This window comes from Phyllobates terribilis, unplaced genomic scaffold, assembly GCF_046119375.1.
Source record: "Phyllobates terribilis strain yellow unplaced genomic scaffold, ASM4611937v1 Scaffold_7__3_contigs__length_470593459, whole genome shotgun sequence".
Classification (NCBI taxonomy): Eukaryota; Metazoa; Chordata; class Amphibia; order Anura; family Dendrobatidae; genus Phyllobates; species Phyllobates terribilis.
Genome location: NW_027362767.1, coordinates 290,070,268 through 290,094,277, shown reverse-complemented (window position 1 = coordinate 290,094,277; position 24,010 = coordinate 290,070,268). Strand labels below are relative to the sequence as shown.

The window sequence follows — 24,010 nt, the reverse complement described above, 5'->3', positions numbered from 1 at the left end:
GACTAGGTCATATATTAGGGGGAGCAGAGCGGACTGATATATAGTTTTGTTAGAAAACATTCAATATAACCTGTGTTTTACACCTTTGAACCTCTGCTGTTTCTGGGATCTTTGGTCCAGTGGGCAGTCCCATCAGTGACTGACAGCTGTATGCACAGTAATACAAAGGAAGCTGTCAGTCACTGATAGGACCACCCACTGGACCAAAGATCCCAGAAACAGCAGAGGTTCAAAGGAGTAAAACACAGGTTATACTGAATGTTTTCTAACAAAACTATATATCAATCAGTTCCACTGATGGAGAGATCAGCAGCACCAGCTAATATTCACATAGTTACAGGCTGCCCCCATTTTATGGACACCACGTCACCCCTTGGCATTATGAAGAGGACTGGGGGTGGGGTGGGGGCAAAAGAACAGGTTTAGGCTATGTTCACACGTTGTGTTTTTGCAGCGTTTTTTAATGCAAATTTTCAGCACCAGCAAAGTCTATGAGATTTCAGAAATCTCATGCACATAACAGTCAGGAAAAAAAAACCAACGTATGTCAAATAGCTGCGTTTTTGCAAAATGCAGCATGTCACTTCTTTCAGCGTTCTTTACTCATTGAAGCAATGGGTAAGTGCAAAACCACAAGTATCAGGTTTTGCTGCGTTTTTGGTGCCAAAATCTAAGGAAGTTGAATCAGGTTATTTTTTAATGTACTAATCTTCATCAGCATGCACAAGAGACAAATGTACACTGACAAAAATGCAGCAAAAACTCATAAAAACCTGCTTTTTTGAGGTTGCTTTTCTACTGCAAAAAGAGAGCAGGTTTTGCCTGCAGGAAAAAAAAAACCACAGCAAAATGCAACGTGTGAACATAGCCTTAGAAGTCTCCCCTCCACCTTTGGTGATGCTAGTTGGAAAAAAATTAACAAAACACATTCAATGGTGGATTAAAGGCCATCTAAAATATTCAACATAGAGGATCCTAGATTCCCTTAAGAGATGTCTGAGAATAGATGGCCGTCCCCACACACAGACATGTATCCAGTGTGTATGGAGAGAATACTATATATAGCACATTATTACAGGGCTGACCCCCAACATTATTTCACGAGCAGGTGTAGATGATACCTCCAGGGATAAGAGAAGAGAAAGTTTCACCTGTCCATTGATCTGACAGACTGATGATGAAAATCAGACTTTCTTCTCTGCTTTCACCAGATTCTGTAGCAATATATACACTACAGAAGCAAAGAGGTCATAGAAAGCGGCCTCTGTGCCAGAAATGTTTGCTGGTGCAGAGACTTCAGGGCAGACATGGAGAGGTTGGTTGGAGCCGCAGGTGAGCAGACACCCCAGAATTTAGGAGGCGCTCATCCTATACAAGCTTCCATCTAGCCAGAAATGAAGGGACACCATGTCCATGAATTTTGTCTTTTTTTCAACTTTGCACTGTGGAAATGATAGGACTCCTGAAGAAACCAGCCAACTAAAGCAGGGTGGGCAACGCACATCGCAATAAGAGGGGGGATTATTAGATCCTCTGCTCCTCTCTATCATGGTAACATTCAACCAATCCCCTTACCTTACTCTCTTCCTCCCGCAGGCCCACTACCTCTAAGAGTTGCAGTTTGGGAAAAAAGTGTGAGGCCATTACACTCACTGACGCATTTTAGGGTCCAAGGAAGCAGTCTGCATTAAATATTTCCTCAGAAAGTAAAACAAAATATATAAAAAGTTCACCTGTTAAATTCTCTGCTGCACCAATATAAACAATGCTGCCATCATTCCTCACCATTCTCTACTTACATGGTGACAACAATGATGTCCGTAAGGCTCGGACTACTGCAAGACCTTTTTCTATTCTTGCTGTACAAGTCCTTTAATTGTGTGGTCTATAGGTCTCAAGCATTTTATGATCAGAGTGTTTTGACAGTGAGATATGGGCCGGGTGGGGGGGGGGGTATGCTCATAAGAAAAGTCTGTGATATTTTGTCCAGTACAAAACTCCAGGAGGTTGGTAACCCCGATGGTCCATGCCAGTAGGCATGGTGTGACAGTCGATGCGTCCACAAGTAATGTCCATTTTCCCAATTTTTTATATCTGTATAGAGGCGATATAGCAGAAGTGACAGCTGACATTATCTCGGGAGTATGAATGCCAAATAAAATGACGCATCAGTAATTAATGTTGTGTCATAGTGACAGCGGACACATGATACACACACAGCTAATACAGATCACTGGGAAAGAGGACAATGGCCGCTCAGGTGTCAGCTGTGCACAGTACACCTCATGACATCACACATACTGAGCGCTGGGATGTGTACACTGACTTGGGGTGTGACGTCACGCGCCGACCAGGCCAGGGGTGTGACGTCACGCGCCGACCAGGCCAGGGGTGTGACGTCACGCGCCGACCAGGCCAGGGGTGTGACGTCACGCGCCGACCAGGCCAGGGGTGTGACGTCACGCGCCGACCAGGCCAGGGGTGTGACGTCACGCGCCGACCAGGCCAGGGGTGTGACGTCACGCGCCGACCAGGCCAGGGGTGTGACGTCACGCGCCGACCAGGCCAGGGGTGTGACGTCACGCGCCGACCAGGCCAGGGGTGTGACGTCACGCGCCGACCAGGCCAGGGGTGTGACGTCACGCGCCGACCAGACCAGGGGTGTGACGTCACGCGCCGACCAGACCAGGGTTATGACGTCGTCCCCTGATATACCGCGGAGCAGGAGCCTGCACTGCCTATAGCCATATCACGGAGCTCGCTCCCTCCTCGGACACGGCAGGCCTCGGTACATGGCTGTATCCGGTCCGCAGGCCTCGGCCGTCCCCACAGAACCACTCCCGTGTCCGCACAGCCAGGTGTACCGGGCGCACCGCCGCTCACTCACCGCTCTGCTCCCCCAGGAACACCAGCTTGAATTTTCTCAGGGGGTTCCCAAACTCTCCGCCGCCGGTCGAGGTCATGACGATGCAGACGCCGAATCACCGACCTGGAGCAGAACCGACCAGAACCGAGGAGCGAGCACGCACACCAAACAGAGCGCGTCCGCTTCACGTGAGCGTGAGAGGGAGGGGCCGTGCGCGCTCCCGAGGAGGCAGCTGATCCGCCGCCATATTGGTATACCCAGGGGGAGGCCGGAGTGACGCGGAAGCGGAGCAGGGTCTGCTGCCGCCTGTGTGCTGCTGTGTGTACATTATCACTGCCTTATGCCATAGACCGTGCAGTATCTTATCATCCACAGCCCTGCTTAATAACACATTTATCCTCACACTCACCGGAAGCTTTTTTGAGTTTTTTTTCCCAACGGTTTTCTTGGAAAAACCGATAGTGTTTCTTCATTATTGAATTTAGTTAAAAAAAAGTCCAGAAAAAGACCAGTGATTAAAGACGCCCCCAAAACACTTAAAATACCGCAGGTGGTCACAAACGTCAAAAAAATGCTCAGAAAAAAAAAAAAAAACTTAGCTAAAAAAGATGTTTAAAAAGACAATGGCATTTCCTGAAGCATTTCCTGCTTGAAAAACTTCGCTGGTTTGCCTGAAAATGACGTAAGATGGAGCATGTCTGCAGCGATGGCGCTTTGACGATACCACATGAAAAAGATAAAAATCATAGCGTAGTGGTAACCCAAGTATAGAGTATAAATGTAGCAAGGGGTTAAAAATACTATTTCTTAGAATTCACTAAAATTCAGAACACCCAAAAGTGCATAGTGCAAACTAAAAAACACCTAAAAAAAATTCACAGGCGTGTATACCATGAATTGGGGTATAGCAAGTAACCCCTGATGCAGGGCCGTCTCCAGGTTTTTCTGGGCCCCGGGCGAAAGAGTCTCAGTGGGCCCTTTAACACATACACGATTCATGATGCACAGATACGGCGGAGAAATATATATATATAGTACACAGGGCCCAGCCTGCCACCTCATCCTTCACATATGCAGACATGCGCACGCACACACGGTAGGCAGACACGCACACACACGGTACGCAGACACACGCGCACACACGGTACGCAGACACACGCACACACACGGTACGCAGACACACGCGCACACACGGTACGCAGACATGCACACACGGTACACAGATATGTACACATACAGACAAACACATATTTTTACACAAATTCTTAAAGACATATATAAAACAGACAAATATATATACACAGTCATACACACTGACATTCACATACATGCACTCACACAGACCCATTACAAGTATTTTTAATATGGGGATTGGGGAAGCCTCACTCACCTGTCCCCGGTCCAGTGTCCTGTCCAGCAGCTCCTCAGGTATGGGGCAGGGCAGGGCCCCCGGCGTGTCACAGACTTCATGGCCCTGGACCATCAGAGGGGCCCACTTGCGGTCGGGTCCGGGCCGCTCCCCCCCCCCATCTGTGCAGGACCTCCGCTCCGACGGTGTTTGATGGCACTCCCCCAGACATGGCTGCGCGCTGTGCGACTGTGTCTGCTAGTAATGACGCGGCAGGGGCGACACACAAGCAAAATTAAAGGTGCAGTGCCGTCGACCCTGCCGTGTCATTACTAGCAGACACAGCCTGACAGCGCGCGGCCATTTCTGGGACTGGGGGAGTGCCGGCAATCAAGCAGCGCCTGCGTCACTGAACAGGTGCCGAAGATGCGGCCATGGCCCCGACAGTGAGTGGGCGAGTGGGTGTGTGGGCCCGGCCCCGACAGTGAGTGGGCGGGTGGGTGTGTGGGCCCGGCCCCGACAGTGAGTGGGCTGGCGGGTGTGTGAGCCCGGCCCCGACAGTGAGTGGGCGGGTGGGTGTGTGGGCCCGGCCCCGACAGTGAGTGAGTGGGCGGGCGGGTATGTGGGCCGGGCCCCGACAGTGAGTGGGCGGCTGGGCCCCTCTGATTTTCCAGGGCCCCGGCACTTGCCCGGGTACGCCGGGTGCTGACGACGGCCCTGCCCTGATGGAGATACCTATATGGAAAGTTTTAGGGGAAACTCAAAACGTTTCACACGTTTGCCAGTTTTGATCAAATCAGGGAGTCGATCGATTGGAGACAAGAGAACACAACCAATTCTGTTTGTGTCCCAGACTTGTCTGCTCTCAGATGCCTGGTCACAAGTTTTTATTACAACCACAGAGATAAAGAAAGTGGGAATGGCTTAATACATTTCATTACCTAAAGAGGAAGATATCTAAGTTGGGAATAACAAAGTCGTAAATTATGTATTCTGCTAAATTGCTTAGAGACTGGCTATATCTAATTTACTATACTTTCAGAAGCAAAGGAAGGCTTTAATACAAAGACAGCTCTATATTTGATATGGCTTATGCTATTTGCTTTTACGAATAACACTTATAAAGCTAATATTAAAATACAAAATGATCAAAGCTATATGAATTGTCTAAATAATAAAGCAAAGTATAAATATTTACCATAACAATTCCTACCTTTTTATTATTTACCGACAATTTATCCACCAGCTACTTCCCCATGCTATGGGAGCCTGGAGGGTGTAACATCCCTGGCGGCGTGCTGGCATGGCTTACCATCTCCCACCATGCAAGACCGCCAACTTACATACCAGTCCAGGCTGTGCACTGTACTCCTCTGCTTGCTGTGTGCATGTCTCTTGTCTGCTGGCTTAGGGCGGCGACGCTGGTACTTCTTGATTCTTAAAGTTAAAGTGTGCGCAGTCCTAATGCGTCCCCATCCTATTGCTGTGAGTCACTGAATACTTAAACTTCCTCCACCCAGGGGGAGGTGCCTGAGTGACACTTTCTTCAGTGTGTTCTGTGCAACTGTTAGTTGCCAGGTCCTGTCCTGAATCTAGTCTGTTTATGCCACCCTGGGGGCTGAGTACCCAGTGTTAGAACCCTCCTGTTTGTTTTTTCCATCTTGTGTTTTGCAGTCACGTGACCATCTGCCTTTATATTCCAGCTCTGCCCTTCTGGCTGTCCTGGACTTCAGTGTTTGACTGTTTCTCTAGCCTGGTGCTTCGGTGCCTTTCTCTGTTAGTTCGCTTGGTCCTTCTGGGACCTCTAGTACCTTTTTGTCAGTTTGTCTTTTTGTGTTCTGCAACAACTTCTCTGTTTAGGAGGTGTCCCATTTTTGTCACAGTCCTTAGTTCTTTTAGGGACCCTTCCCTTAATGCTATATGTCTTCGTTCAGACTAGCCGAGGACTAAGGCGGGTCTGTTCGCTAGGAACAGGCAGCCCGCTACATCGTAGGGATTCAGCTTAGTCAAGCTGTGTAGCCGCTGTGATCTGATGAGGGCAGGCACATTCAGCTTAGAATTTTCCATAGAATAATCTAGGGAAACAGCATGAGATCTTCTCGGTGATATCTGTACACCCGTACTGAAACAATGACAGAGACCCACCTTTAAAGCTAGAGGAAAGAAAGCTTCTGCCCAATGCTGAGGGAGATTTTCTACTCTGAGGCAGTGGGACTATGGGGACGCACATAATGCTGTACTGTTGATCAAGGAAACTAGACAGATTGTTGAACGTGGAGTAGGGAAGGATTCTTTCCCCCAACATGAATAGCATCTACCTCATAGGATTTTCTACTCCCTCAACAGCACTATGTCATGTTATAGGATGAACTCAACAGATATACAGTACAGACCAAAAGTTTGGACACACTTTCTCATTTAAAGATTTTTCTGTATTTTCATGACTTTCAAAATTGTACATTCACACTGAAGGCATCAAAACTATGAATTAACACATGTGGAATTATATACTTAACAAAAAAGTGTGAAACAACTGAAAATATGTCTTATATTCTAGGTTCTTCAAAGTAGCCACCTTTTGCTTTGATGACTGCTTTGCACACTCTTGGCATTCTCTTGATGAGCTTCAAGAGGTAGTCACCGGAAATGGTTTTCACTTCACAGGTGTGCCCTGTCAGGTTTAATAAGTGGGATTTCTTGCCTTATAAATGGGGTTGGGACCATCAGTTGTGTTGTGCAGAAGTCAGGTGGATACACAGCTGATAGTCCTACTGAATAGACTGTTAGCTGCTTTTTTCTTGCCATAATACAAATTGTAAGTAAAGAAAAATGAGTGGCCATCATTACTTTAAGAAATGAAGGTCAGTCAGTCCGAAAAATTGGGCAAACTTTGAAAGTGTCCCCAAGTGCAGTTGCAAAAACCATCAAGCGCTACAAAGAAACTGGCTCACATGAGTATCGCCCCAGGAAAGGAAGACCAAGAGTCACTTCTGCTTTTAAGGATAAGATTATCCGAGTCACCAGCCTCAGAAATCGCAGGTTAACAGCAGCTCAAATTAGAGAACAGGTCAATGCCACACAGAGTTCTAGCAGCAGACACATCTCTACAACAACTGTTAAGAGGAGACTTTGTGCAGCAGGCCTTCATGGTAAAATAGCTGCTAGGAAACCACTGCTAAGGACAGGCAACATGCAGAAGAGACTTGTTTGGGATAAAGAACACAAGGAATGGACATTAGACCAGTGGAAATCTGTGCTTTGGTCTGATGAGTCCAAATTTGAGATCTTTGGTTCCAACCACCGTTTCTTTGTGCGACGCAGAAAAGGTGAACGGATGGACTCTACATGCCTGGTTCCCACCGTGAAGCATGGAGGAGGAGGTGTGATGGTGTGGGGGGGCTTTGCTGGTGACACTGTTGGGGATTTATTCAAAATTGAAGGCATACTGAACCAGCATGGCTACCACAGCATCTTGCAGTGGCATGCTATTCCATCCGGTTTGCGTTTAGTTGGACCATCATTTATTTTTCAACAGGACAATGACCCCAAACACACCTCCAGGCTGTGTAAGTGCTATTTGACCAAGAAGGAGAGTGATGGGGTGCTACGCCAGATGACCTGGCCTCCACAGTCACCAGACCTGAACCCAATCGAGATGGTTTGGGGTTAGCTGGACCGCAGAGTGAAGGCAAAAGGGCCAACAAGTGCTAAGCATCTCTGGGAACTCCTTCAAGATTATTGGAAGATCATTTCTGCTGACTACCTCTTGAATCTCATCAAGAGAATGCCAAGAGTGTGCAAAGTAGTCATCAAAGCAAAAGGTGGCTACTTTGAAGAACCTAGAATATAAGACATATTTTCAGTTCTTTCACACTTTTTTGTTAAGTATATAATTCCACATGTGTTAATTCATAGTTTTGATGCCTTCAGTGTGGATGTACAATTTTCATAGTCATGAAAATACAGAAAAATCCTTAAATGAGAAGGTGTGTCCAAACTTTTGGTCTGTACTGTATGTTTCCCTACACCCACGAGTCTAGGAAAAAGTCTCCACTTTTGCACTTAAGGGTAGTAGCTGAATTGAGACTGCTGTTCCAAACAGAAGAAATACCAAAATACTAGGCCAATCCGAGCACAGTTGTTCCCTTGATTAAGCCCAGTTGCAAAAAAGAGGCAAAGGAAGCTGGATCTTTGACCAGGGCTTTATAGCCGGAGTAGAGGCCAGACACAAAAGTGTGAAGTGGAAGGCCGATAACACAAGGTACAAGACAAGAAACAGGCATCTCAAGGCCATAGCCAAAAAGCCAGAGACACAAGACCAGAGGCCTAAAGCACTGTAAGGCACAATGAGGCCCATGAAACACTTCAAGGCACAACAATACACTACACTGTGAAGCTGTTAGAACCCTCCTGTTTGTTTTTTCCATCTTGTGTTTTGCGGTCACTAGACCATCTGCCTTTATATTCCAGCTCCGCCCTTTTGGCTGTGCTGGACCTCAGTGTTTGACTGTTTCTCTAGCCAGATGCTTCTGTGCCTTTCTCTGTCAGTTCTTTTGGTCTTTCTGGGACCTCTAGTACCTTTTTGTCAGTTTGTCTTTTTGTGTTCTGCAACAACTTCTCTGTTTAGGAGGTGTCCCATTTTTGTCCCAGTCCTTAGTTCTTTTAGGGACCCCTCCCCTAATGCTATAGGTCTTCGTTCAGACTAGCCGAGGACTAAGGCGGGTCTGTTCGCTAGCAACAGGCAGCCCGCTACATCGTAGGGATTCAGCTTAGTCTTACTGTAGGGACAGCTTTCCCCTATCTTTCTTTAGTTCATGTTGCAGATCATAACAGTAAGTCTAGCCCAAAAAACAAAAAGGAAAGAAATTCGGGGATCAGTATGGTTTCCGTCCAGGATTTGGCTCAACGCCTGCAGGGATTGTCTCTGGAGGTGGCCGAGCTTCAGCAACACGTGAGTAGCTGTTCTGGAGCGCATTTTGTTGAACCCAAGGTAGGACTGCCTGATGTTTTTTTATGGTAAGCAGCAAGATTTTTTTTCCTTTAAAAATGCTTGTTTGTTATATTTTCATTTAAGACCAAGGTCCTCTGGGAATGAATCACAGCGCATTGGTTTTATTATGTCACTTTTGCGCAATGAACACAGGGGTGGACCTTTTCTCTCCAACCTAATGATCCGTGTTTAAGGTCTGTAGAAATTTTTTTTTTCTGCTATGGGTCTATTATATGATGATCCTTACCGAGTCTCATCTGCTGAGGCAGAACTCAGGCGTTTGAATCAGGGGTCAGGTGATGTTGAAAATTATTGCACACACTTCAGGAGATGGGCTTCAGAAGTCTTATGGAATGATCCTGCACTGAAATGTTTATTTCTTGCTGGTCTGAGTGAAAGGGTTAAGGATCTGCTAATTGCTTTCCCCGCACCTGAGACTGTGCAGGATGCCATGCAGCTAGCTGTTCGTGTGGACAGGAGACTGAGGTCCAGGGTGAATGAGGTAAAGACTTCTGTAATGTCAGGTCCTAGTCCCCAGAAAATCTTATCAGACGGTGGAAAACCGATGGAGGTTGGGGCGATGTCACTCCACTCTCAGGAAAGAGACCGGAGGTTCGCCGAGGGATTGTGTCTTTATTGTGGTAAAGCTGACCATTTGATTAAGTATTGTGAGCTTCGTTTAAGTAAAGGAAAAAAAAAAGTCAGTTACGTCCGTATTGCTTGTTTACGCTCTGCTGGAGTATTTCTTTCTGGGAGTACTACTTTTCAGGGAGATTTGATTGAATTTCAGGTATTTGTGGATTGTGGGTCAACACTTAATGTGATTGATAAAGGGTTTTTGGAAAACCTTAAATTGAAATCCAAACCTTTGTCATCACCTATTTCTGTGATTGCAATTGATAACACTCCCTTGAAATGTATTACTCACAAGGTTGCTGCATTTCCCCTCACTATCAATGGAGTTCACCAAAAAATTTTGGACTTGGTTGTATTAGATAATTTACCCTCTCCGGTCGTTTTAGGTTTGCCTTGGTTAAAACTGCACAATCCTTTGCTGGACTGGTCTACTAATGTGATTAAGTCTTGGAGTCCGAAGTGCTATGATAAATGTTGTAATAGTCGCATTGTGTCTGTGGAAAAAAGGGAATTACCTGTACCTATTCAAGCTTTTTGGAGGGTTTTTTCAGTGGAGGAGTCGCAAGTTTTACCTCCTCATAGGGATTATGATTACGCCATTGAGTTTGTTCCTGGAGCTACTCTTCCCAAGAGTCGCTTGTTTAATCTGACGATTCCTGAAAGAAAGGCCTTGGAGGAATACATACAGACCAGCCTGGCTGCTGGTCACATTAGACCTTCTAAGTCACCTGTTGCAGTTGGATTTTTCTTTGTTCAAAAAAGGACGGGGGTTTACGTCCATGTCTGGATTTTTGTGAAATTAATAAGATTACCGTACGCAATTTGCTACTGATCCGGGTGGTGGAACATCTGTGCTGCGGTGCAAAGAGGGACCAGAGGGGCGTAACTAGGTATCAACTCGGACTGACCAAGGTCGTACGGCGGCTCAATCGACTCCGTGACCAGGGAAGGACCAAGCAGAGGGACCAGGTGCTACTCTGGGCCAGACCTTGTATGAGAGCAGGTGACTCCCACGGGTCAGAAGGCAGGGACTGACCGGTACAGCAGATGAGCACGGCAGGCAGGCTGACGGGTGATCCGGGTAGACGGACTGGCAGACACCACGGGTAACTGGCAGGATCCACCGGGTAGACGGACTGGCAGACACGGCAGGTAACAAGCAGGAGCCTCCAGGTAGGCTGGCTGGTAGGCACGGCAGGTAACAGGCAGGTGCTTCCAGGTAAGCAGGCGGGCAGAGCCCATAGACAGACTGGCGGACTGGACTGTAGACGGGCTGGAGAGTAGACAGGCTGGCGGACTGGACTGGTAGTCAGGCTGGCGGACCGGACTGGTAGTCAGGCTGGCGGACCGGACTGGTAGTCAGGCTGGCGGACTGGACTGGTAGTCAGGCTGGGGGACTGGACTGGTAGTCAGGCTGGCAGCGGGACCTGAGGGCTGAAGCAGAGTTTAGGACACAAAGCTACAACCTTGCACGGGCACCTTCATTTTGGAGGAGGTGCTTTTATATGAGAGGTCCTCCGGCCATTGGCCGGGGACTTCTTAGGACGGCGCGCGGCCCCTTTAAGAGGGAGGGAGCGTGCGCCCTAAGCACAGTGCCCGGAAAGCTGAGCGCGCCGGCAGCAGCAGGAGCGCCAGGGGACGCCAAGCGGGAGCGCGGCGGTAAGACGCCGATACTACACAATTTCTACCCATTGCCGTTAATTCCTGACTTGTTTAACCAGTTGGTGGGGGCCAAGTGGTTCTCTAAAATTGATCTCCGGGGGCATACAGTTTGTTACGAGTGAAGGAGGGTGATGAATGGAAAACTACTTTTAACACTCCCGTAGGCCATTTTGAGAATCTGGTGATGCCTTTTGGTCTTACCAATGCACCTGCATTTTTTCAGAACCTTATTAATGACATCCTGAGACCTTTGATTGGTAAGAATGCGGTTGTGTATTTGGATGACATTTTGATTTATTCACCAGATTTAGAGTCCCATTGGCAGAGTGTACGTGAAGTTTTGCAGTTATTGAGTGATAATTCACTCTTTGCTAAGCTGGAGAAATGTGAGTTTGCTGTGCAGAAAATTAGTTTTTTGGGCTACATTGTCTCCAGCGAGGGCTTTGAGATGGACCCTGTGAAGGTTCAGGCTGTGCAGGAATGGCCTAGGCCTATTGGTTTGAAATCTATACAGAGATTTTTGGGTTTTGCCAATTATTACAGGAAATTCATTAAGAATTTTTCTATAATTGTTAAGCCTCTGTCCGATCTCACCAGGAAAGGTGCGAATACGGCCCAGTGGACTACTGAGGCCATTGAAGCGTTTGAGTATCTCTCTTTGGTTCAGTTCTGCCCCTATCCTTATGCAGCCTGAAGAGACCAAGCCTTTTTTGGTCGAGGTTGATGCTTCATCGGTGGGGGTCGGAGCAGTTTTGTCTCAGGAGAACAAGGGTGGAGTGCATCCTTGTGCCTTCTTTTCGAATTTTTTTCCAGAAACCGAACTGAATTATGATGTTGAAAATCGGGAGTTGCTGGCTATTAAACTCGCGTTCAAACATTGGCGTCATTTTTTGGAAGGCGCTAGATTTCCTATTCAGGTTTTCACAGATCATAAGAATTTGATCTATCTGGATGCTGCCAAGTGCTTGAATGCCCGTCAAGCTAGGTGGGCACTTTTTTTTTCTCTGTTTCATTTTTCTGTTACCTATATCCCTGGTACTAAGAATGTTATCTCGCAGCTTCTCTCCTACGGTCGGTGCCGAGGAGGAGGACAGCATTTTACAGAAAGGAGTTGTGGTGGCAGCATTGGACTCCTTTTTGGAGAATGGGATTCTGAAAACTCAAGATGATGCTCCATCTAACACTCTCCATGGGAGGTTGTTCGTGCCTAGAGCCTTTAGGAGAGATTTGTTTGTGGAGTGTCATGAGTCTCGGTTGGCAGGTCATCCAGGAATTTCGGAGACTAAGAGACTTATCAGTCGCAGTTTTTGGTGGCCTGGATGGCAGAAGGAAGTCATCAAGTGGGTGCGTCAGTGTACTGTGTGTGCTAGGTCAAAGGCTTCACATACTCCTGCTGCGAGGTTGCTTTGCCCTCTGGAGGTTCCTAGTGCGCCTTGGATGCATCTCACAATGGATTTTATTACTGATCTTCCTGTTTGTTAAGGAGATTGTCAAGCTCCATGGCGTTCCCATGGATATTGCTTCTGATAGAGGACCTCAGTTTGTGGCTCTCTTTTGGCGTGCTTTTTGTGACAGGTTGGTAGTCCATTTGTCATTTTCATCTGGTTATCATCCTGAGTCTAATGGACAGACTGAAAGAAAGAACCAGGATGTTGAACAGTTTTTGCGTTGTTTTGTGGCGGACAATCAAGAGGTGTGGTCTGAGTTTCTGCCTCTCGCAGAATTTGCTCTCAACAATCATACATCCTCCTTTGCTGGGTGTTCTCCTTTTTTTCGTTGTACTGGGAGACATCCGTCTTTTGGTTCGTTCTCCAAATTCGGGTCGATGGTGCTGTAGGAGCAGAATTTTTCCGGTGATTTGGAGAGAGTTTGGACTAATGTACGTTGCAACCTTCAAGAGGCTAACAAGAAGTCCAAGAAGTATTTTGACAGGAAATGTAAGGAGGTTTTGTTTACTGTGGGTGACATGGTTTGTTTGTTCTCGAAGAACCTGTGGTTGAGGATGCCCCCTCTAAAAAACTGGGTCCTAAGTTTGTGGGTCCATTTAAAGTGCTTCAGGTTGTTAACCCGTCTGCTGTTAGGTTAGATGTCCCTACTTCCTGGAAGATTAATCCTGTGTTACATTAGCCTTTTTCAACAAGAAAACATGAATCTGATAGGGATGCCACTGTCACAGTTCCTCCTGTGATGGAAGATGGCGAATATGAAATTTCTCGTATCTTGAATTCTAGATGGCATAGAGGGAGATTATAGTATCTTGTCTCCTGGAAGGGTTTTGGTCCCGAAGACAACTCCTGGGTAAGGACGGATGATGTCTCTGCTCCTAGGCTTGTTAAAGCTTTCCACAGGAGGTTTCCGGATAGGCTTGGGCCTGGAGGATCCGGAGGATCCTCATAAAAGAGGGGGTACTGTTAGAACCCTCCTGTTTGTTTTTTCCATCTTGTGTTTTGCGGTCACGTGACCATCTGCCTTTATATTCCAGCTCCGCCCTTCTGGCTGTGCTGGACTTCAGTGTTTGACTGTTTCTCTAGCCTGGTGCTTCGGTGCCTTTCTCTGTTAGTTCGCTTGGTCCTTCTGGGACCACTAGTCCCATTTTGTCTGTTTGTCTTTTTGTGTTCTGCAGCAACTTCTCTGTATAGGAGGTGTCCCATTTTTGTCCCAGTCCTTAGTTCTTTTAGGGACCCCTCCCTTAATGCTATAGGTCTTCGTTCAGACTAGCCGAGGACTAAGGCGGGTCTGTTCGCTAGGAACAGGCAGCCCGCTACATCGGTGGGATTCAGCTTAGTCTTACTGTAGGGACAGCTTTCCCCTATCTTTCCTTAGTACATGTTGCAGATCATAACACCCAGTCCCGTTACCTGTATCTGTGACTTCTAGTCTATTTCTGCCACCCTGGAGGCTTAATGTCCAGGCTTGTTCCTCTCTGAACTGTGTCCTAGCCTGTTACCTGTTTGTCTCTATGTCCGATCCTTCCCTTCTCCTGCAGTGTCTGAACCAGTACCTAACTCCTACTGTTGTCTCTGTACTTCTGTTTGTGAGTTTTGTGTCCACTCGCTACTTCATAGCAAGTACTTTTTTTGTATCTGGCTCTGCTTGTCCCATTTCCCTGCCTCTGTATCTACCTCCTGTGTTCTGGCTATCTTCCTGTGTTTCCTGGTCCCTGTCTGTTTCATGTGAACAGAGCCCTGTCCTGTCTGTCTGCACCTGCGGCTCTGCTCTGCCCCTCTCCGCTTGCCCCCCGCATTTGCAGCTCTGCCCTGCCCTGCTCCACTTGCCCCCCGCATTTGCGGCTCTGCCCTTCCCCACTCTGCTTGCCGCCCACACCTGCGGCTCTGCCCTGCTCCGCTCCGCTTGCCCCCCGCACCTGCGGCTCTGCCCTGCCCCTCTCCGCTTGCCCCCCGCACCTGCGGCTCTGTTCCGGTATCCCAGTCTGTACTGGTCCCTATCCAGCCTGTTTACCTACCTGCCAATACCCACCTGTCTGCATACCAGCCGTGCCTGATGGTACCCACCTGTCTGGATACCAGCCAAACCTGCCCTTTCCTGCATTCCCCTGTGTGGGTCAACAGCTGTGACCGGGGTCTGACCTGGAGTAGCACCTGGGCCATCTTGAACGTCCCTCCTCGATTAAGCCGCCGTGCGTCCGTGGTCGGATCTGGCGAGGTCCCTAGTCACGCCCCTCCAGGCACTCCTCAGTTCGTGGCCCAGTGAGACCACTAACCACGCTCATGCCAAATAGTCCGGGCGTGAGCGTAACAGAGGGGACAAATCCCATTCACCGACAGATACCTTGTTTGTAAATCTCGTTAAATAGGTTTTCTGGAGGAGCACTATGATATTTTGCAGATGTGTTAACTGACGGTCTATGATGTCTGATCTTTTGCATCTCCTTACATAGTGTCGTCATAACAAATATACCAGTTCTAGCGGTTACATACACTAGTAGTACCAACATTTATGTAATGAAAGGGTAAATGAATATACTTATTCCCTATCCCAATTTCCACTATATGAGGTCTACCATTCGGTTGGATTATCTGCAGCTCATGTATATAGGGAATGTTTGGGGACAGCATTCATATCTAGATCACCATGCAGAAGTATGAAACTAGCAGGCGTAAGGCGTGCTAAGGTGCAGGTTCCCCCTACTCCCGGGAGAAGCAATTTATAGGCCTGGTGACCACATACTAGATATAAATCCTTAGCAATATGCATGGTATGATGTCAGTGAGTCTCCAAAGACAACGTATATAAGTCAAAAGTCCTTGCATCAGAGGTTTCTTCTGTTGTAACGGGCAGTATCAAAAGTCTTTTTGATACTGCCCGTTGGGGCACTACGAGATATAGCATAGTATCAGAGGATATTGGGCCATGGGTGCATATCCAGCAGTTCTTAGGACAGTGTTTAGAAACTATGTCTCACAGCAGGACTTGCTGATACTTATCAGTTTGTTGTCCCAGTCCTCTCTTCATTTAGTACATCATTGAGAGTTAGGCAAAGGGATGCAATAGCCATCAGAATGGTCCAAAGGGGCAGGGTCATCATCTTTGCTGTTGCCGGGGATCAGGGCCTTTTTCAGTGGCTGGCTTGAATCCAAGTATCTTTGCCTTGGAGGTTGACAGAAATGGCAGTGGTCGGTAGTACTTGAAATGGCTCACTGTATCTGGGTTCAGTGGTCTTCTCATATGTCTCTTGACCACGACCTAGTCTCCTGGTACCAGTGTGTATGTGCCGCTTATACAGTTGGGGTCTGAGATGGAGATAAGAACACGGTTATGAGTAACAATCAAATGTTTGAGCAACTCCAAGAAATATTCAGTGAGGGAACTGTATGAGGCTGCAGCTGCTGCAGGAAATACAACCCTGTTTTAGGGACACTACCAAAGAGTATTTCATTGGGGCAGCTTCTCTCTACCCCTTGGGGCGGTCCTCACTGAATATAATGCAATGGGCAAGAAATCTACCCAGGACAAGTGTGTTTCCTCCATGCACTTCTGGATTTTTAATTTCAGAGTACCATTAAGGTGTTCCACCTTCCCACTAATTTGTGAGTGATAGGGAACATGGAAAATCTGTTCTATCCCCAGAGTGGCCATGATCTGTTTTATCAGTTCTCCAGTGAAGTGTGTGTCTCTGTCACCCTCTATGGTTTTGGGCACCACATATCTACAAACCACCTCACTTATCAAAATTTTGATTTGAACTTTGGTCATGGCCCAAGCTTTAGGCAAGCAAGGGACAAGATCAATGCATTCCAAGACGTATTCATAAGTACCCACCTTAGGTAGCTGTATGTAGTCCTCCTGCAGTTTCTGAAACAGGTAATCTGGTTTTTGGTGTGCATTTTGTGGGACTCGAATAGGTCTGCCGGGGATATGTTTCGCACAAACAAGACATACTTTGTAGCCGTGTTCGGGAACCCTGGGGCACACCAGTATTGTAGCACCACTGCACACATAACACCCTTTGAGTTGGGCATCGGGGGATGTGCTAGGTCAGCCATCATGGGGAATAGGCAGCTTGGGAGGCAAATCCTGGTGTTTACCTGCCATACCCCTGACTCTGACCGTACAGCACCCGCTTTGGCCCATGCTTTCTGTTCGTGTGGGGGAGTCTGGGTCTGGAAGACCTGCAGTACTTCACGATCAACGGCCACTGGGGCCGGTGCGGTGATAGTCTCCTCTGTGAAAAGGTAGCTTCCCGCACTCTCGGTCACTGAGTCCCCTAGCGGGGCCGTGTCTGCTATGGCCAGTATTCCAGTCAGAGGTAGTTCCTTAGACACCTGGTTGGCCAAGGCAATCCCTACTGCAAGGGGAGTTTGTTCCTGTGTGCGCCGACAGCTGCCCTTCGGGGAAGGGTGAGTGCTGTGAGTAGCTGCTCTACCGCCTCATAGGTTTCTGCCTCCATCAATGCCTGACAGCCATGTTCATGTGTCAATGTCAAACTGAGCTTCCTCATCTGCTAGTTTGAAAAACAGGGGTGGATCTTGACTCATGATCCCTCCCTCTTCCCCTTCTTAATATTCATCTCCCTTTTCTAAATCCACTGGTAATAACGTAGCTGGGTTTAGAACATTACAGCGTTTAATAGTTTATATGGGGGATATTAAATGGGGAGGTTATAGAGACAATAAGACCTCCTCTCTGGAACTCTCAGACATTATCATGTATCGCTGCATTCTAGACAGTACTCCAGGGTACTACTTTATACAGGGGATGGACACCTGGTTTAAGTTTTACTGTCACCGGGTAGTTTTCCCTAATCAAGTTTGTAACATGCTCACATCTGGCTGGTTATGTTCTCGAACCAAGTATGTAGGGAATGGGGTTCAGAGCGTGTACTGTCCAGGGCTGTAGGAAGTGTCAGGGACGAGATACTACACAGGGTGCCTTCATATAAGGGGGTATTCATCTTGGGCCTATTTGGAGCAAATTCTATTCAGACTCTAATTTTCTTCAGCACTTCTGTCCCTAACAAATTAAAAGATACATCAGAGGAGACTAAAACCTGGGTCACAATTGAAACTGAATCATGCAAATTCAGTCAGAGGCGCTGAGTCATTTGTAATTCAGTAGCTCGTCCCCCTACCCCTTCACAAGTGACATATTCGGTGGACAGTATGTCTTCTGAGATGTGTTCTTGCATTAATACTGTACTGGTACTGGCTTCTCTAGTATGTATCATGAAAGTAACAGTCTGTCCCTCCCCAGAGAAATGGGGATAGTGAGAGTGGGTCCCTGAGGGGTGACAACGGGGCACAGGGAGATATCTGGATTGCCAGTTTCCTATGGGAGTTCAGGCTAGTAGCTGTTGATTTTGTAGGACATTTGGCCATAAAATGTCCTTTTTTTTCCCACAACACCAACCTGTACTTTGCTGCAGTCTATATTTCTTGATGATTGCTTCCCCCTCTCCCCCTCCCTCTTTCTTGCTGCAGGATCCTAATTAACTCTTTCTTTGACATGCTTTCTACTTCATCACCCCGGGCTATTTCCTTCAGATGAACTTATTGCATATTGCGCCACTCCGGGCGACTAGTTCGTACTACGGCCTGGACTATAGGTCTAACATCATTCATGAAACACTGCAGCAATAATAAGGGGTCACTGTAAAGTGACTGAGACTAGATCATCCCATGTGGCCCGATATGACTCCTCAACACCATAGAGATGTATTATAAATGTTAGGGGGTCCAGGAGCTGAGTACAAAGAGCGATAAGCTCACTGGGGGACCAGGGCCATTGTTATTCTATTGGCTATACCTATGGTGAATTATGTACCAGCAGGTTATTTTCTATCCTAGGATATAGAAATTGTACATAATTTGTGGTCCTCATGGGGGCAGAGGCACCTTGGGTGTCCATGGACATGGGGACCCACAGGACACAGTAATTAACCCCACAGGGATTCTGTACACAATATCTGCAATTTCTGCATAAGGCAGGGGTGTCACAAAGGAAGCAAGTTTTGCATCAAACACAGAAACTGCATGGGTCTCTGTGTTTTCATACCATCATAGATTACATACACCGTTCTATGTCTTTTTTCCCCTCTGATTTATGTTCATTCATTAACAGACTATTTGAATACTTCTAACTAGTGATGAGCGAGTATGTTTTGTTAACCCTTTCTCCGAGTATACTTGGGCGAGCGTGCTCGGTGATATGTTTGAATCACTCCCGTGTGCATGATTTGCGACTGTTTGACAGCTTTAATACGTGTGAGGAATGTGTAAGAAGCAGACATTCCTCACACGTAATAAAGCTGTCAAATAGTCGCAAATCATGCACAAGGGAGTGATTCAAACATATCACCGAGCACGCTGTAAATACTTGGTGCTCGCCTGAGTATACTCGGCGAAAGGGTTAACAAAACATACTCGCTCATCACTACTTCTAACCAAATCCTAGCCAGCTCAAGTCTGCTTTTATATATCTTCCAGTAATCCTTCCCAATTGCAAAAACACTTCTCCCTTTCCTTCTTAGTCTTTTCAGTATATCACATGCATGGACAAAGGTGGTACCTCTCAGATTGCTTACTTCCTTTCAGATGCCTCACCTCATGACTGCAACTTTAATGCCCGCAGTTAATCAAAGAACTGAATGTACCCATAGAGTCTTAACCGTAGAAAACTCTACTCTTCTCCCAGCTTCCAATTAGCTTGAAAGAGAAGGATTTCAACTCCTAGAACCTCTGTTCTCGAAAGAGAATTTTTAGGAAATATCAACATTAGGTAACCAGCCCTATGTTCCCGTGCAATTTTGATATATAACCAAACAAATAACAATCCAAAAATTATACTACCAATAGTTATTGCAATTACTTCCACTAGTCAAAATATCATGTCATGAGAAAATAAGTTATTTTTCTACAAAACCTTTGTCCACCACCTATGAGTTAGACAGATTACATCTAGTTCAAAAGACGAGGGGTTACCTAGATCAAAGCATAATGGCAGGTTTTAAGTACTCCGAACAAGGAGTTCCCTTCAACATTCTGCAGGGGGCACAGCTTGACAGTGAAGTCTGTGTTACGTCTCCCCTCTCTGGATATACTGGCTGGATTGACTACAACTCCTATTATTGCATTTTCTTTCTTGAGTTCACACAGCACGGACACCAAGGATGATGATTCATCAGAACTAGTTCACATAAAACAGAGCACAGGCACTGAGGACAACGATTCTGATTCATCAACTCAATTTTACAATACATCAGTCACTAAATCCACACTCCACAATCGCTGGTATAAAATCCTCCTGCTGTATTCAGGCTAAGGCGGCATTCAGCACCTCTTTCAAGAGAGTGCCCTTATCAATTTACAGGGGACAATTAATACCCTCAGAGCACTACCTTACCGTGAAGGATTCTTCTGTTATGAACAGTCACACTTCCCTGATCCTGTTAAGGACCAATTTTTCTCTTCACCACATGTGAAGGAACACACCTAACAGGATTCCTTATCAATCAGAGACCGTAGTCCCTTATTGCTCACTCAAAAATCATTCAGTCCCACATTCAAGGATCCTCATAGTTTACAACAATGTCACTCCAGATTTTAAAATCACATAGACAATGAGGACAACACATAACAATCTTCTGACTCCTGAAATATACAGGCAGAATTGCAAAGGCACCTGACCAGAATCGTTCGGAAAGGTTGGCTACTTGTCACTTCATTCAATGTTCATTCAAGCGTCATTCAATCATCAGTTATACATTTGAAGACACATTGAAACATAGAAATTGTCAGAGACAGACCACAAATGATACATACAAAATTCAAATACCAGCAAAGATTCAACAGTGATAGTCTTGTTCGGACCACCAATGACCTGTTTTGGAGCCCGCTAGGTAGTACTGGATTTTTAGTAACACAATGGGTTACTTACCACGGATAATTCTGTTTTCCAAGAGAGATATCCTTGCAGTCGGGTCCAAAGGAGGTCCAGTTCTGACAATCCCGCCTTTCAGCACCATGTAATGATGGAGAAACCTATATGGAAAGTTTTAGGGGAGATTCAAAAGGTTTCACACGTTTGCCAGTTTTGATCAAATCGGGGAGTCGATCGATTGGAGACAAGAGAACACAACCAATTCTGTCTGTGTCCCAGACTTGTCTGCTCTCAGATGCCTGGTCACAAGTTTTTATTACAACCACAGAGATAAGGAAAATGGGAATGGCTTAATACCTTTCATTACCTAAAGAGGAAGATATCTAAGTTGGGAATAACAAAGTCATAAATTATGTATTCTGCTAAATTATTTAGAGACTGGCTATATCTAGTTTACTATACTTTCAGAAACAAAGGAAAGCTTTCATACAAAGACAGCTCTATATTAGATATGCCTTATGTTATTTTCTTTTACAAATAACACTTATAAAGCTAATATTAATATACAAAATTATCAAAGATATATGAATTGTCTAAATAATAAAACAAAGTATAAATGTTTACCATAACTCCCCCAAGTTTAGGTTAAGTTCCATAATAAGTTACTTAATCTAATAAGACCTGTATGACCTACAGGTGCATCTCATTAAATTAGAATATCATCAAAAAGTTAATTTATTTCAATTCTTCAATACAAAAAGTGAAACTCATATATTATATAGAGTCATTACAAACAGAGTGATCTATTTCAAGTGTTTATTTCTGTTAATGTTGATGATTATGACAGCCAATGAAAACACAAAAGTCATTATCTCAGTAAATTAAAATAATTAACAAAAAACACCTGCAAAGGCTTCCTAAGCGTTTAAAAAGGTCCATTAGTCTGTTTCAGTAGGCTCCACAATCATGGGGAAGACTGCTGACTTGACAGATGTCCAGAAGGCAGTCATTGTCACACTCCACAAGGTCCCAGAGATCCGATTTTAATTTGGAAATCAAGGTCCCAGAGTCTGGAGGAAGAGTGGAGAGGCACAATCCAAGCTGCTTGGGGAGCCATGTCATCTGCTGGGTAGGCTCACTGTGTTTTATCAAGACCAAAGTCAGCGCAGCCGTCTACCAGGAAATTTTAAAGCACTTCATGCTTCCCTCTGCCGACAAGCTTTTTGGAGATGGATATTTCATTCTCCAGCAGGACTTGGCACCTGTCCACACTGTCAAAAGTACCAATACCTGGTTTAAAAACAACAGTATCACAGTGCTTAATTGGCCAGCAAACTCGCCTGACCTTAACCCCATAGAGAATCTATGGGGTATTGTCAAGAGGAAGATGAGAGACACCAGACCCAACAATGCAGATGAGCTGAAGGCTGCTATCAAAGCAACCTGGGCTTCCATAACACCTCAGCAGTGCCACAGGCTGATCGCCTCCATGCCACGCCGCATTAATGCAGTAATTGATGCAAAAGGAGCCCCGACCAAGTATTGAGTGAACATACATTTATTGAACATACATTTCAGTAGGCCAACATTTCGGATTTTAAAAACATTTTACAAGCTGTTGTTATAAAGTATTCTAATTTACTGAGATAATGACTTTTGTGTTTTCATTGGCTGTAAGCCACAATCATCAACATTAACAGAAATAAACAATTGAAATAGATCACTCTGTGTGTAATGACTCCATATAATATATGAGTTTCACTTTTTGTATTGAAGAACTGAAATAAATTAACTTTTTGATGATATTCTAATTTAGTGAGATGCACCTGTGTATAAAGACACAAGTACCTTCTAAAAATAGGAGTACATCTCAATCCTGAGTATACAAATGTGTCCTAGAATCATGTATATAGTGACGTAACATAACTTATCCAGTATGAATTAATCCATTTAGGTATCCAACCACCTTATAATAATAATAATCTTTATTTTTTTATATAGCGCTAACATATTCCGCAGCGCTTTACATACATTATCATAGCTGTCCCCATCGGGGCTCACAATCTAGATTCCCTATCAGTATGTCTTTGGAGTGTGGGAGGAACCCAGAGAACCCGGAGGAAACCCATGCAAACACAGGGAGAACATACAAACTCCTTGCAGATGTTGTCCTTGGTGGGATTTGAACCCAAGACCCCAGCTCTGCGAGGCTGCAGTGCTAACCACTGCGCCACTGTGCCGCCTTATGTGTCTAGGTTTACAGAACAAGGGAACACAGGATTATCCACATAAGCAAACTTCTATTATTCAACCCTGGGAAGGGGATATTCATACAGCGCGGACCAACTTGATTCCATAAGAAATTACTTAGAATCACCAAGGTCCTATTATACATGCGGAATGCAATACATCACCTGAACAAAACCATTTCAGGCATGAGGAAAAAAACATATGCCTTCATGAGTAATGCTTTTCAGCCATTAAATTAACCACATGATGAACATAGGTAAAAGGAAAAAGAACATCAACATCATACACTAGGGAATAGTCACTACATAGCTTTTCCCCCTTATTGGTGGCAGTGTTCCTATATAGGCAGACTCCAGACGCGTTTCCCTTAATTCATCAGGGAAGTTTATCGCCAAAAACTTCCCACTCCTGTACCATTGCAGTGTAAAGAGAGGCTTGTATGGTCACTGCTTGTGACTGCCGTATTTTTATATGTGTGCAGCACGCCAGTGTCGGCGCACGGTACACTTCCGGTCCGGGTGTGACGTATTTCCGGTGCAAGGTGCATCGAAGGCCGGATATGTGCCAACATCCGGTCTATGCACCGCAAGGTGGAACGCAGGGCTCATGCGCAAAGGCGCTATGCGCGCTTTCCAAAACCTGGCAAAACATGCCAAGATCATATGCAATGTGATCGCCAAAGATAGTATCCACATGGATAGAGGGAGAGGTGCAAACATTAGATAATTGAGCAAATCTGATCCACAATGTATAAACCTGAGACAGCCCAAAATCAAAAAGGGGCCAAAGGTCCCAGCTATACATATACCACTGAGTTATGTACAGTCACCTAGTCACAGTGATAGCTTAAAAACAACTGTCTGAATCATTCATATAGCCAAAGAGAGGACCTATAATGTACCATATTGTTTAATAGAAATGG

The 24,010-nt window shown here is 45.8% G+C and overlaps 1 protein-coding gene across 2 annotated transcripts in view; it reads right to left on the bottom strand.

Moving 5' to 3' along the window:
• The window catches only part of RAB41 (RAB41, member RAS oncogene family), a 29,228-nt gene extending 26,146 nt beyond the window's left edge, over positions 1-3,082 (bottom strand). The window contains exon 1 of one of the 2 annotated variants that reach the window (XM_073640936.1): positions 2,888-3,082. In XM_073640936.1, coding sequence (XP_073497037.1) covers positions 2,888-2,963 — 76 coding nt within the window. In that variant the 5' untranslated portion in view covers positions 2,964-3,082. The remainder of the gene's footprint in view (positions 1-2,887) is intronic. The other variant, XM_073640937.1, reaches the window with a different exon arrangement.
• Between the last annotated feature and the right edge of the window lie 20,928 nt (positions 3,083-24,010).